Source organism: Mesocricetus auratus, unplaced genomic scaffold, assembly GCF_017639785.1.
Source record: "Mesocricetus auratus isolate SY011 unplaced genomic scaffold, BCM_Maur_2.0 Super-Scaffold_100009, whole genome shotgun sequence".
NCBI lineage: Eukaryota > Metazoa > Chordata > Mammalia > Rodentia > Cricetidae > Mesocricetus > Mesocricetus auratus.
In genome coordinates this window covers 55,939,218-55,953,116 of record NW_024429193.1, presented here as the reverse complement: position 1 = coordinate 55,953,116, position 13,899 = coordinate 55,939,218, and the positions used below count along the sequence as shown (strand labels likewise).

Sequence of the window (13,899 nt, the reverse complement as noted above, 5' to 3'; positions counted from 1 at the left end):
CAGAGGTAGAAAAGAATGTATGAGGGAAGAATCTACTGAAAAAAATGTGAAAATGCCATAAAGAAAGCTGTAACTTTTTAGACTAACCTTAAATCTGTTAGTACTACCAGGTGATCAGATTATATTAGCTAATAACTTCCATAATTTTAATGATAGAACATCAGCACTGGAATAGAAATTGCTGTCAGAAATGAACATTGTTTCTCACTGAAAGTTATTTTTGCTTAGTGGTCATATATAACTTCACAAACATACAAGAGAAAGAATGGATTTTTTTTTTCCCCTGTAAAGCCCATGAATGAAACAGGGCAAGCGTACCAAAACCATGTTTAAAACAAACTGAAACAATGCACCAATCAACCATCAGTACGGTCCTCTGTGTACATCATGCTTACACTGCTGTTAAGGCAGTTCTCGTCTCATGAACAGGTTCAGTAGTGTGTCCCACAAACCCAGCTAAATATTATAACTGCTTGTGTCCACCACATCATGAAACACATTAGGATGCTATAATTTTGAATTGATTTTAATCCTAACTCCCAAAATGAACGAAAGTGAAAACAACTCCCAAGGCAATGCCTACATTATAATTTAGCAGAAATAATTCCTAAAGAGGATATGGAATTTTTAAAATATGGTGACCAAAACTTATAATAGAGCCATAAGAAAATGAAGCAGAGTATAGAACCAGCTGGGAATACATGACAACTAGGACTGTGCTTTCTAATCCAAGGATCTAAGTTGAAACAAAGACAAAATCAGCAAAAGATTTAAAAGTTCAAGGCACAATCAAACAGCAAGCTTTTGGAGATAGCATGACAAAGAGGGCACTGACAATCATAATAGGAGACTGATCAACAGTGCTATCAGAAAAGAGAATGTCAGGAATACAAAGGAGTCTTTTCAGTCTTCTAGAATTCCCTGAGGGTCTCAAAGGCAGAGGCTTCCATACTTTATTTAACCTGCACCTATCTAGCGTAGTACTCAAATAGAAGGTGCCCCGCCACACAATGGAATAAGCAGTTTCAGCAACTATGGCATAGTTTATTTGTAGTATATTTGCTACTATAAATTTGTTTTAAACCTACCACTTAATGACAAAAGCCCAACTCCCCATCAACAAATAAAAGTCCTCAATGTCTCACTAATATTAGTTTCACTTTTTACATTTTTAATTATCTTACAAAAAAACTGGGTTCCACTATGGCATTTTCAAGCAAAGTTTGTTTTTCTTGTTTCTCTCCCATATTTCTTCCCCCTTTCCTCCTCTCTCATACCTCCCACCTTGTACCCTCCCTCCCACATTCATGTAAAAAATGTCACACATGATAGTATGACCCACCCCTCAACACCACCTGTTCCCTTCCTATCTCCTATTTAGTTTCATGTTTTCTACCCACTCTCACAACTCCTTATTTACATACATGCAAACATTAAAAGTTAGATCTGCATATGGGTGAAAACACGTGATTTTCATATTTCTGAGACTGGGTCACCTTACTTTCCAGATCTACCCATTTTCCTGAAAATTACAGCAAACACTGCTGGCAATGTCTCCCCAGAGAAAAATAAATTTAAACCCAGCTTTCACTCATCCCAAAAGACCAAAGGTGTTAACTCACAACCTGAACCCCTGGAATGGAAAAGCAGGGGATATATGTGAAGTTATAGTTACATAAATAAGAATTTCCCGAATAGGAGTCCAAAAGCACAGGACATAGTCCCAAGAGGTAACAAATGCAACTACATAAAATTAAGAAGTTTCTGTACAGCAAGGCAAACTATCAGTAGAGCAAACAGTCTGGAGAATAGAAGAAAAATCTCTGCTAGTTATACCTTAGGTAGGGGGCTGATAAGCAGCATATATAAAGTAGCATATACAAAGTTTAAATACCAAAATCATAAATCTGGTAATTGATAAATGGGCTAATAAAATGAACAGAAATATCTCAAAAGAAAGAACACAAATGGCCAAATGTTATTTTTAAAAATATTCAGTATCTTTAACCATTAAGGAAATCAAAATTAAGGAAATTACTTTGGGACTCCATCTTACCCTAGCCAGAATAGCTATGATTAAGAAAACACAGCCAATATAGCACAGTAGCACTATGGGTGAGTAGTGGCACAAATATCCTGGCCATAACTACATGTTCTCCAATTGGACTTAAGACTCACCTAACAGGAAGGGTACCAGACCTTCTTGTACTAGAAACCTAGATGACTATCTAGCTGTGAATGCACGCAGTATCTGTGTTTTGAACCAATCTTTGTCAACGATAAAAAACATCTCAACCTCTAAAATACAGAGGATTAGAAAATATCATATATTTTCCCAAAGCAGTGCCAGAGGATTTTCTTAAGCAAACATATAAAAATTACTGGTGAATTAAGCAAAAGACAAACTGTCTGATAGCCAGATGACAACTGTACTTTGGAGGTAATGACTATTCTCTTTTGGTTCCTTTTATTTTAAGAGTATAGGCATAGTGATATAAAGTAACAGTTTCGGATTTTTATTAAAAAATAAGTGATATTACTCCAAATATTCTACCTTTTATATTTACAATAATTACTGTCTAAGTATTACAGAATAAAACAAACAAAAATTCCCCCAGAATTTAGAATTTTTAAAAATGATATTGGAAACATAGTCTTAGAATTAAAAGTTGAGAAAAAGTATCTGCTATTTTAGTGTTCAGTATTTGAAGTGAACAGCACAAATATGCTTTACTTTCCTCCTAATTTCTGGAAACACATTCAACTGAGATGTTATTTTAGATTAAGTCATTAGTCTTATTAATGTTCTTACCAGTTCTGTCATATGACTCATGACATGTTCGTGCAATTTCTGCCCCTAGTTCTAAATAGTGACCTGCTTTGTCCTTTCTAGAACCATCTGCTCCAAGTGCAAACATTCCCCCAGCAAAGCAGGCCAAATGACCCATTTTCCTTTCCAAGTGTCCATTCTTCCATTCTCCAATGAAGACAAGACCTCCTCGGGATTTCTTAATCAGATGTTTTTCTATAGCCTTCAAGGAAAAGATAAACAATTTTAGACACAAACTGTGACATAACCTATAATCACCAAGGAAGACAGTCTTAATAAGGAATTACCCAGGTTGGTCTGGAGCCACGACTAGTCTATGGGGGACTGTCTGTATTGTCAGTTGAGATAGGAAAGTCACATTCCAAATATAACAGCACCATTTCATGGGCTGCCCTGGACTGCGTAAGAGAGAAGAGAGCTGGCTGAGCAAAAGCACACAGGTGTTAGGCAGACAGGCCCTCTCTGCACTTGGCAGTAGGAGTGATGCTTTAGGCTCCTGCCCTGACACAACAGGGCTGTACCATGGGACTGTAAGTGAAATAAATCTTCTCCTCCCAGTGTTATCTTTTGGTAGGGTAATGCCACAGCAACAGAAATTAAACAAAAGCAAACTGTCAGCACAATGTCTAGACTTTTGACCATCAGAAAAACCTTGGCAATATGATACTTCATAAAGCATTAACCTTCACAAATTGGAGACCTAATTTGAAATTAAAATTTTTTTGAGTTATCAAAGTATATATAACCTGGAACAAGCATCGTAGTCATTACTATAAGCAAAACAAAAGAGGAGAGACCTGGCCTTTGAGTGCTTTTCTGCATGATATTACCCACATAGCTTATCTTTTTGAGCTAAATGAAATTCATGATAATTAATCGACTGAGATCACCTTAAGAAATTATAACCCAAAAGGTTCTCCCAATTCATTCTATTCCAGACAACAAAAACTGAACAGAAGATTGAATAAGTTAAGGTTTTAGTAAGTAGTTAAAATTGTTCTTAAATTTTCATGTAACTATGCCATTTAGCAAAATAATTTTAAAAAGCATAATGTACCTTGAACTAGTTGAAAGAACTACTCAGTAAATTGGTGTCTCAAAGTAGGGTAATTTGTTTTGGATGTTTTGTCATGGATAAAGGGAGATGACATCAGAAACAGGCTACCCTCCTGGAATGTGAGTTTTACTAAAGATAATGGGGATAGCTAAAGAAATATTTTACACTAAAATATAAAGAAAAAAGTAGGGCATAACAATCAATCACATTTCATTTTAATAATGAGTTTTTTTTTAAATGAGCTTTGTACCTCTGGACTCTGTCCTTACACTGTTGAGAAAGGCCATGCTTTTCTTTCTGAAATAAGATATGTGCTTCTTCAAGGATTAATTCACATTTTGATTACAAGTTGCTTTCTGACATGTTCAATAATATCCAGCTCTGGAAAAATACACCATACAGTTTTTGTAATGACAACTTGTGTTTTATACCATTGTAGGGATTATGCTTTCATCATTGTATGTTCAAGAAGGCCTGTTATAATGTGCCATGCACTCATTAAGTAATTTCATAAATGATGGCTCTCTTAAATAATTAGATCTGACTGATAAAGGCAATGATAAGTGGCTGATAATCAAATGATAGGGCTGACCACTGGATTGTAAGTTTTTTGTTATTTTTTAAAGCATGATACTTACATATATATGTATATTTATTTATTTTGTATATATTTATTTATTTCAAAGATTAATTTTTTTAATAGAAGGGCTAAGTTTTTCATCCTTACAGGTTAAGTGATATTAACATAATAACTGCCTCAAGAACTGATTATAATTTTTTTTTCAGACAGAGTCTTACCATGAAGTTTGGGTTAGCCTCAAATTCATAGATGTCTGCCTGCCTCTTGGTCCTCCTAAGTGCTGGGGTTAAAGGTATATACCACCACTGTTAGTATTCAGGCATCTGTACTGGCCTGCCCGTGGGGTCCTGACAGGGTACGCCCTCAGCTGCTACCACTAAGAGCACCACCTGTACCTGTTCACTGTTTCTTTTTAAAAGGGCCCTACCCACCACCCATCCTCCTCCTTCCCTCCCTCCCCCTCTCTCCTCTCTCCTGCTATTCCTGTCCCCAGAGGCCAGTCTCCCCCCTTTCCTTTCCCCTTTTAATGATCCCTTTCCCTAATTAAAACAAAACAAAAAAAATCCTCTGCTTGAACCATGTCCCATGGTGTCTTTCTCTCCAGCGCTATTTTTCTTAAAGTACAAGAACCACATCTGGAGAGCATAACTTTTTGCATACTATTTACAATGTTTTTGTCATTTCTGGCCTTTACTACACAAATCTTACTATGGTATAAGACATCCAAACATGCTCATGAACTAACTAAGACTAAAGAAAGGGTGGGTAAACACAGGGCTTTGCACCCTAAACTACCTTTGGGTGCCTGAGATTGACTTTACTGCATTCTTCTCTATGTCTTACATAAAATTCCAACTGTTGAATGGCAGTTAGGAATAATTATATTACTTTTAGATATCTTCACTAGTATTACCATAGTTGCCGTGTTGCCAAAGAGCCTTTAAAATGTATAGTTCATCCACTACCTTAAAAAATAAAGAGACTGAAGATAAATTTGGCCTAAAACCTAGAACAACACTAACATGAAGAAATCAGGATTGTAGTAATCTGTAGGAGAGGAGAGCAGGATGGGAATGGAAGCATTTTAAACAGTTTCTCAGAAGTGACACATAAATTAGAATGAATGTTAAAACACTCAGTCAATCCTATTTCTTCTATGAACTCAATGTTATTTTACAAGTCAAAATACTGTCTCTTAACAGAAGTATTTGCTGAAGATAACAAAGTATAAAAATTATATAGCTGGTATCATATTTTACAATGAAATTTGACCAATTTTTTTTGAAAAGCAGGAATCTATTCTAAACTTAAAAACTAATAAAAACAGGACGGAAAAAACAAATATATAAAGTAATATGCATATAGTATATGATATATGTAATGGAAAATGATCTCAAATTTTAAGATTAACTTTCAAAACAATCTGTCTTAAGGTCTTCACGTATAAATAATGACAGTAATCAGATGGAATCATCTATGTAAACAGGCTAGAACAGGGCCTGGCACAGGGGAAGCACCTCACAAGTGGGAGCCATGACATTTCTTTACTCAAAGACTCTCAACATGTGGACTTAAACCATCACTTTAAAGAAGAAACGTTTACAGATAAGAATGAAGTCAGTAGCTTTACCAATCTCTGTAGAAATTAACAAACTGTAATTAAAACAATGTTTTATGCCGGGCGGTGGTGGCACACACCTTTAATCCCAGCACTCAGGAGGCAGAGGCAGGCGGATCTCTGTGAGTTCAAGGCCAGGCTGGACCGATAACCTCCAAAACAATACAGAGAAACCCTGTCTCTTAAAAAACCAAAAAAAAAAAAAAAAAAAAAAAAAAAAACCAACCAATGTTTCATATATACACTGACTAATTTTCTTTAAAGTGTCATAAATGAGAGTTGATATAAGGACTTTCTATTAAAATACTAACAAACTATAGATGCCTATAATGGTTAATCTGTTCAGACACTAATAATCAACATATATATTCACTATAAGAAAGAGTCAAACAATAGTCACCTCAACAGCATCATCGTACATCCTTCTTGCCTCATGGTCTGTTTTATCTGACATCAGCCATGCTTTCAGTAAGTATTCATAAAAACTATCTCCTAGACCACCAACTGATGTGTGATCTGTAGCAAAAGAGAAAAGAGGGTATGAGTGGGGAAAGAGATGATAAAGACAATTAAAATAATATTTTAAAATAATAAATACCATTTAACAGATTAATTAATCATAGTGACATGCCTATTTCCAACATATTCTACTTAGTCAAGTAGAAATACATTAGGCTCCCCTAATTTTCTAGGAAATCTTTCTTCTCTGTATGTGGTATTTTACATTGATGAGTCTTTTTCTTAAATCACATAGTTCATACACTGTTGTCCATCCAGACTTTTTGCAGAAGTAAAATAATTATCATTTGTACAATAATGGCTTTAAATACACAACCATTTAAAATGACACTTATATTTGCTACTAAACAAAAGGCTCTGACTCCTAAACATTTCTATACAACAATGTCTAGTGGTAAGTCCTGTTTGTAAAGCAAGATCCACTTTGTAATATATTTTCCTAATGAAACTAGGTTTTGAGTTTTGTCCTTAATATTTATCACATATTAGTACACATTGCTTTTCATAGGTATACTCTTTCCTATCACTTACACTTTTAAACTCAACACCAAGACAAGCACACTGTCATGCCTTACTTTAAACAAGTCTTGCTGTACAATATGAGATTTTAATCACAAAACCCCCATGGTCTCTGTACAAAAAGAAAAATACCCTACCTCGTATAAACCTTTCAACCAATCAGACAGTCCTATCACAGGAAGGTGGCTTATGAGAAAAACTTGCAATTTGGTTGCAAGAAATGGCATGTTAGAATTTATCTTTTAGATCACAGAATATACCTGTGGACTATCAGTATAAAACTATAAGCAAGAGAATATAAGAATACTTCTGGTTTTCCTAGGTAGATGCTCTTAAACACAAAGTGAAGGAGTCATAAAGGAAAAGTTTTAACTTTCTATGACACAAACTAAATTTAAGACAAGTAAGTCTGAAAGAAGAAATTGAATAGAATGTAATTACAGCATACATGATAGGAAAAAGGATAATGCTCTAAGCCAAGATCTCTGGCTAAATAAAAAAAAAAGACAAATGAAAGAAGGACACAAAAATTAACAAAAGAAACAGGACTCAGCTATTACCTAAGAAAACTCACTCAACTCCAGTGACCAGAGAAAAGACAAGTAAAAATAACAAGATTCTATTACTGTCTAGGAAGTCCCCAAGTATATTCTTAGATTTTTATATATTATTTGTGTATATAAATGAGTATATATACCACAGCGGGTGTGTGTATAAATGGGCATATATACCACAGCATGTGTGTATGGGGGAATTCTCTCCTTGCACCAAGTGCGTCTTAGGAATCAAACGCAATCTTCAGGTATCACAGCAAGTGCCTTTACCTGATGAGCCATCTTAACAGCCCAAAGAGTGAGCAGGGGTGGGGATGGAAGGAGGGACAAAGAGAAAGAGGAGAAGGGGGAGAGAAGAAGGGAAGAACAGAGAATTGTCTGTGCTTGCTATCTATCTACCTACCTACCTACCTACCTACCTACCTACCTACCTACCTACCTATCTATCTATCTATCTATCTATCTATCTATCTATCTATCTATCTATCTATCTATCATCTTCCATTCATGGTGCTAAGGATTGAACCCAGGGCCTTGTATATGCAGGGTATGCATTCTACCACTGTTTTATATCCTAAACTGTCCTAGAGCATTTTAAAAGACATAATATTCAATGCTGACAATATAATTCAAATTGTTGGGACTGAAAGTAGATAGCAAAACTTAATATATGACCCTAGTTATGGAAATATTTTATAACATTACCTGAAAAACACAAATACAAGGGTAAAAATCTTGCTTCCATTTGTAAAAAGTTAAACTAGCCTGAACTATCTAGGGAAGTTGATAAATAAACTGAGTATAAATATAGTACTACACGATAATTAAAAAGAATCCAGCATGCCTGTAATCTCACATTGAAGGGTATCTATTTTTACACTGTTAAGTGTGGAAAGGGAGCAGGCTCTGAATATTTATAGTTTGACATTGCTAAAAATTATATATTAAAGAATGTTAGGGTACAAAGTCTTTGCACAGAAATTGCCACAATGATTATCTCTGTGGAAAAGGCCTTAAGTCTTAACTTCACATCTATAAATTTACTACTTGAGCACATGTTAATTTCATGTAACTCAAAATCAACTTCTATTGTAGAAAACAAATGGGTGAAATGGCTATCATTTACACTGTAGGCAATACAGTCCATATTCCCATAGCTAATATATACCTTAGACACTATTTTATTTCACTATTTCCCTGGAATCATAAGCAAATATGTTGATGAATTTTTAATACAATGTACACCAGTAAGATCACACAGCTATAAGTACAGAACATTCCCAGCTTGAGTCTCTTAAAGTTAACTGAGCATCACAGAAGATGGCTGGAGGGGAAGACATGGCTGTGAGATGCCAGCTCACTCAATTTCAGACTGAATACATCAATAACTACATTTCTAATAGGTTACAATATAGAACACATCTACATTTAAGAATTCTATGGTGGACAAGTGATGATGGGCTAATAGGGTGTAAAAAAACCCAAAAAACAACAAAACCCTAACATCAACATTTTATAATCAAAAAAGCCATAATAGTCTGATATTATAAATATTGAAGCAATACAGAAAAGAAACAGTAGAAGAGAAGAGTCACAATGGGGCAGAGACTGCCAGTCCTCCAGGGACCATTTGGTAAAAAGCACAGAAACAGCAGTGTTACATCTGGAGAGGAACCATCTTAAAACAAACGGATCAAAATGAGGGCACAATACTGCCATCAATTTTACAGTCTCAACTTTGTGGTTATGTCAGGATTTCTTCATTCCTACAGAACCGTTACATCTTCCCATGTCCTTCATGTCTTATCACTCAACCAAGGACTTAAGTTTCATGAGGTTTATTTGCTGTGTTCATACTTCATCATGACTTTCTTGCATAGCTCTTAGTTTTCTCTCGATTTTCTGGCCACCAATCTAGTGTTTATCATCTCCTTTACTGTTCACTACTGTCCAGCTTCAACAACGTGTGTGTCACCATCCTTCTTCTCTTATCCTCACAGGCTCTCCTTTCAACCCGTTCACCTCTAGGCTACTCCACAGATATGACTGGGAGATCTCTTTTTGCTTGCTTTCCATAGTTAGACCTACTATATCTTCAATTCTATATCTTAGTCTACACAGGATTTACTGAATAACATCCTTGAGTAAAATCCTAAGAAAAAGCATGCCAGACAAAACACCTTGCTGTTTGGAATGTTTTTACTATATTCCCACTTCATTTTATAGTATACGGCTATTAAGTTCAAGGGCAGAAACAATTTTCCCTCAGTTTCTTCAAAGTACTGTTCTATCATCATTCAAAATCCACTCTTACTAGTAAGAAACCTGATGCCATTTTGCAGGTTCAATATATCCCCCATTTCCTTGCATTCAACTTTGCTTTGGAGATCTTAGAATTTTCATTTTAACATTAGCTACATTTAAGTACCGCCACCACAACTACCATAACAACCACAAAGACCACCACCACCACCATCCCCATCACTACTCCCACCACCTACCCCCTGTATGCCAAGCACTACTCAAACTAAAGATTTGTTACTTTTCAGTTCTTGGATAATTTTCTATTATTCTCAGCAATTATCTCTATTCGTCTCAGTTCTCTCTTGACTAAAGAGGCTCTAGTTAGGTTCAAAAGAAATGGTAAATTTTAAGCCTAGGAGTTTTAGAATGATTTGCTACTTAGCAGCAGACAAGCAGTATTTTGCCTTTGGGGGCTACAGACCACATAGGAAATTACTTTTTGTGTCATGGTGGTGTAGGTCACTGAAAAAGAGAAGAACTAAGCCAGGAATTACTGCAATGAAAAGGGACTGGGAAGTTGAAAGGGTCATATTAAATTTCGGGAAATGAGAATGAAAAATTCAAGGAGTAGGAAAAGATGATATCAAGAACACAATCAAAAGGTCAGTACCATTTCTGCAACTAAACAAATAAAGGTAAACCAAATGAGTTAATGACCTGACTGGTAATAAGACTTTCTAAAGTACTTGGGATACAATTCAGGATTCAAACATAATGAGCAAGGGCTCTCTACCACGGAGCCACACTTCTGGTTCCATCTTTTCTTTTGTTTTGATTTTGTACATAGGTAATCTAGGTATAGAAGAAGTGGAAAGAGCTATGGTGACTATGACGAATTACTAGAATGTGATAAAAGAGGACTCGTGGAGCTTATTGAAGGAAGTGGGTACTTGAAGGTGCTGTGTTGTTTAGAGGCAATGGATATGCTACCTGTTATGATTGTGTGATGGCTGTCATAAGTGTGATGATTTGGAACTTGCTATTAACATTTTCCAACAGCTTGCTACATGTTAATTCTATTTTAATAAAGCATATTTTAAACAAAGAAAAATATTTAAAACCAGTAGAAACCCAACAAACTTGTTTGTTTTACCTTAAATTTTAGAATGTCAAGATTTTCATACTGAAAATTTCAAAATGCTACATATTCTGATACTAAAAATACACCTAAAAATTGTCAACAAAGCTGAAAATAGGAAAAAAAAAAAGGGGGGCTGGTAGGAGGATCAGACAGAAAATCTAAAAAAACAAACAAACAAAAAAAACCACAGAGAATAGGGAATAAGCTAAGCCTCACTCTGCCTACCTTCTTCATGACTACTTGATTAGTGTTCTTCCTTGTGACCTAAAGCAGATTTCTGCAAACCAAGTCCTCCAACGTTTTACCTCTCTCCCTTAACAGGGAGAAGATACAGAAAGCTGAGAGACGAGGGTGCAGAAAACACGTCCTTCAATTCTCTGCACTCTTCCACACCCCTTTGATTACTAAGAGGATAGAGCACCTGTTCTCTAATACAGTCCTCTGGCTCTGAAGCTTGACCACTTCAGTCTCTTTCTCACGCTAACGCTCTTTTATTTGTAACTTTTAGCCTTCAATGACGCCTGCCTCTTAGCATTTGATACTTAGTATAACTTCTTACAATTTAATCATCTTCCTTGACTATTACACTCCTGTGTGTGCTATCTATCAGGTGTGCTTATTGAAAGGGGAAAATTCTGGGTGATGCCAAATTTCCAATTGCAGCAGAGTGACAAACAGTGCTCCTCACCAACGCTGGCAATACTGGAGGAGAAATACTTAAAAGGAAAGGTATTATAACTGGTCTATTGAATTTTGAGATGCTAGTTACATATCTAAATGGAGCTAACAAAAAAGCAATAAGATTAACAGGAAATCAGGGAAAAGCTAAACCAGGTGACACACAGTTATCTACGTGTGAAAGGGAGTGCACTTGAGCATGCATATTAGCAGACACTGGCATTTTGGAGATAATATGAATAGTTGAAGAATGGAGGACAGAGGAGGTCACAGCAGACACTGCAGATCAGCAAGCACACACAAAGAAGAAGGCACAGTGTAAGGTCCTGGGAGGTGGTACCCATACAGCGGTGGGTAGGAGCATGATCTCTGCAGCCAGTCTGCTGTGCTAACCTTGGCTTTGCTCTGTGATCACTACCTGTATTATCTTGTGCAAATAAATTGATTTCTCTGCACTTTATTTTCCCCATTAACAGTCAGGAAACGAAAAACAGCATTTACCTCTTAAGTCTATGTAAGCTTGCAGATCAATCAATGTACTATGAGTTCACTAGGGAAACACGAGAGAGGCAAGTTTGAAAACTGAGGAATGATCGTGATTTTTAAATTTACAAATAGATCAAGTGAGATAATAGTTAAAACTTTTCTTCACTCTCTCACTGTACATTTCTTAAATGGCCTCAATGTGCCAGGCCCTATTCTAGGCACTAGTGATAAGCAGGGAATAAAAAAGACAAAACACTCTGCTTTCATGGATCTTGTATTCTGTTGAAAAATGAAAAACAGGAAAGATAAAAGGGTAAACAATAAGGACTACTATTATCAGATGCTATTTCAAGTACTTTATACATAATAAGCCAATTCATCCTTACAGTAATGTCATAAAGTATATCACACTGCTATTATCCAGACTATACAGAGGTGGAAAGTCAGATGCAAAGTGGTTAAGTAATCAGGTCACAAAGCTAGAATGTAGCAGACATGAGTCAAATCCAGCTATTCTGCTCAGATTCTGTGTTCTCAGTAATTTTCCTGGAGCAAAGAAGTACACAACCTATGGATCTAGTCAGGCTAGCAGTAAAAATTCTAGATGAGATGAACAGGGGAGATTCTTGTCTCTATTTTTAAAAAATCTGTAGAAAGTGAGAGAGTGAGTCATGTGAATATCATTGGGAAGACTGGTCTAAGCACATATGGTAGGAACAATGGCTCTGTGATTAAAAACAAAAACAAAAAACAAACAAAACAAAATAACTTGCTTGCTAAACTCACGGCTGCCAATGGAGTGGACCACAAAAACTTAACAGGAAAGAGAGCAAAGAAGGCTCATAATGATTTCAGCTTATACCATGGGTAGTAATGTGTAAAGTCACTGGAGAATCATACAATGACTGGTTTCTATATTAGAATAGTCTGAAGGCAGTTCCAGGAAGACCAGTTAAGAACTGGTGTTAGTTTATCATTACTATTACAGATAATTGAAAACACAGCTTAAAAGGAAGACTTATTTTTACAGTGTCAAAAGTTACAGTTCATGGTCAGTGACTCACTGTTTCTGCACTGTGGGGAAGAAGCCTGTAGTTGAATCCTTCTGCTCACCTCATGGCAGTCAGAAGTGGATGGGGGCAGAGACAGGGTAGATCTCTCCAGGGAATGCCTGCAGTGATCTCCTCCCTTCAAGTAAGTCCTATACCTACTTTTCTCCACCTTCCAATAACACCAATATATTCTGTCTAAACAAGGGCTTTATCAATAGGTTAGTTCAGAGCCCTTGGGATTCACTCTCTTCACACAAGCCCATTTGCTGGCAACCAAGACTTTAACATGGGACTCTTTTTAAAGGGCATTTTGTAGCTAATTCATAAAAAGTACTGTCACAAAAATATAAACAGGAGAGAGTAACTCAGCTCAGGATAAGCAATACCTAGATTCCAGGTATATTTTAAGAGTGCACACAAAAAATAAATTGCTGAAGAACTGGAGGTTGGGTATGAGACAATGAAAAAAAAATAGCACTAAGATTTACAACATAAACAAGAACAGCAAAGCCATTAGCAGAAACTAGAAGAACTAGAGAAACATCTGGTGACCATCAGGAACCATAAAGAACTGGGTTATTGATATTCACATACACTTGAGGAGTCTACTGGACATTTCAA

General features: G+C 36.1%; 1 protein-coding gene across 1 annotated transcript in view; it reads right to left on the bottom strand.

The window, feature by feature from the left end:
• The window catches only part of Man1a2 (mannosidase alpha class 1A member 2), a 110,956-nt gene that overhangs the window by 19,949 nt on the left and 77,108 nt on the right, over positions 1-13,899 (bottom strand). Inside the window, exons 9-10 of the mRNA XM_040752147.1 lie at positions 6,486-6,601; positions 2,813-3,032 (exon numbers count right to left, since the gene is read on the bottom strand). Coding sequence (XP_040608081.1) covers positions 2,813-3,032; positions 6,486-6,601 — 336 coding nt within the window. The remainder of the gene's footprint in view (positions 1-2,812; positions 3,033-6,485; positions 6,602-13,899) is intronic.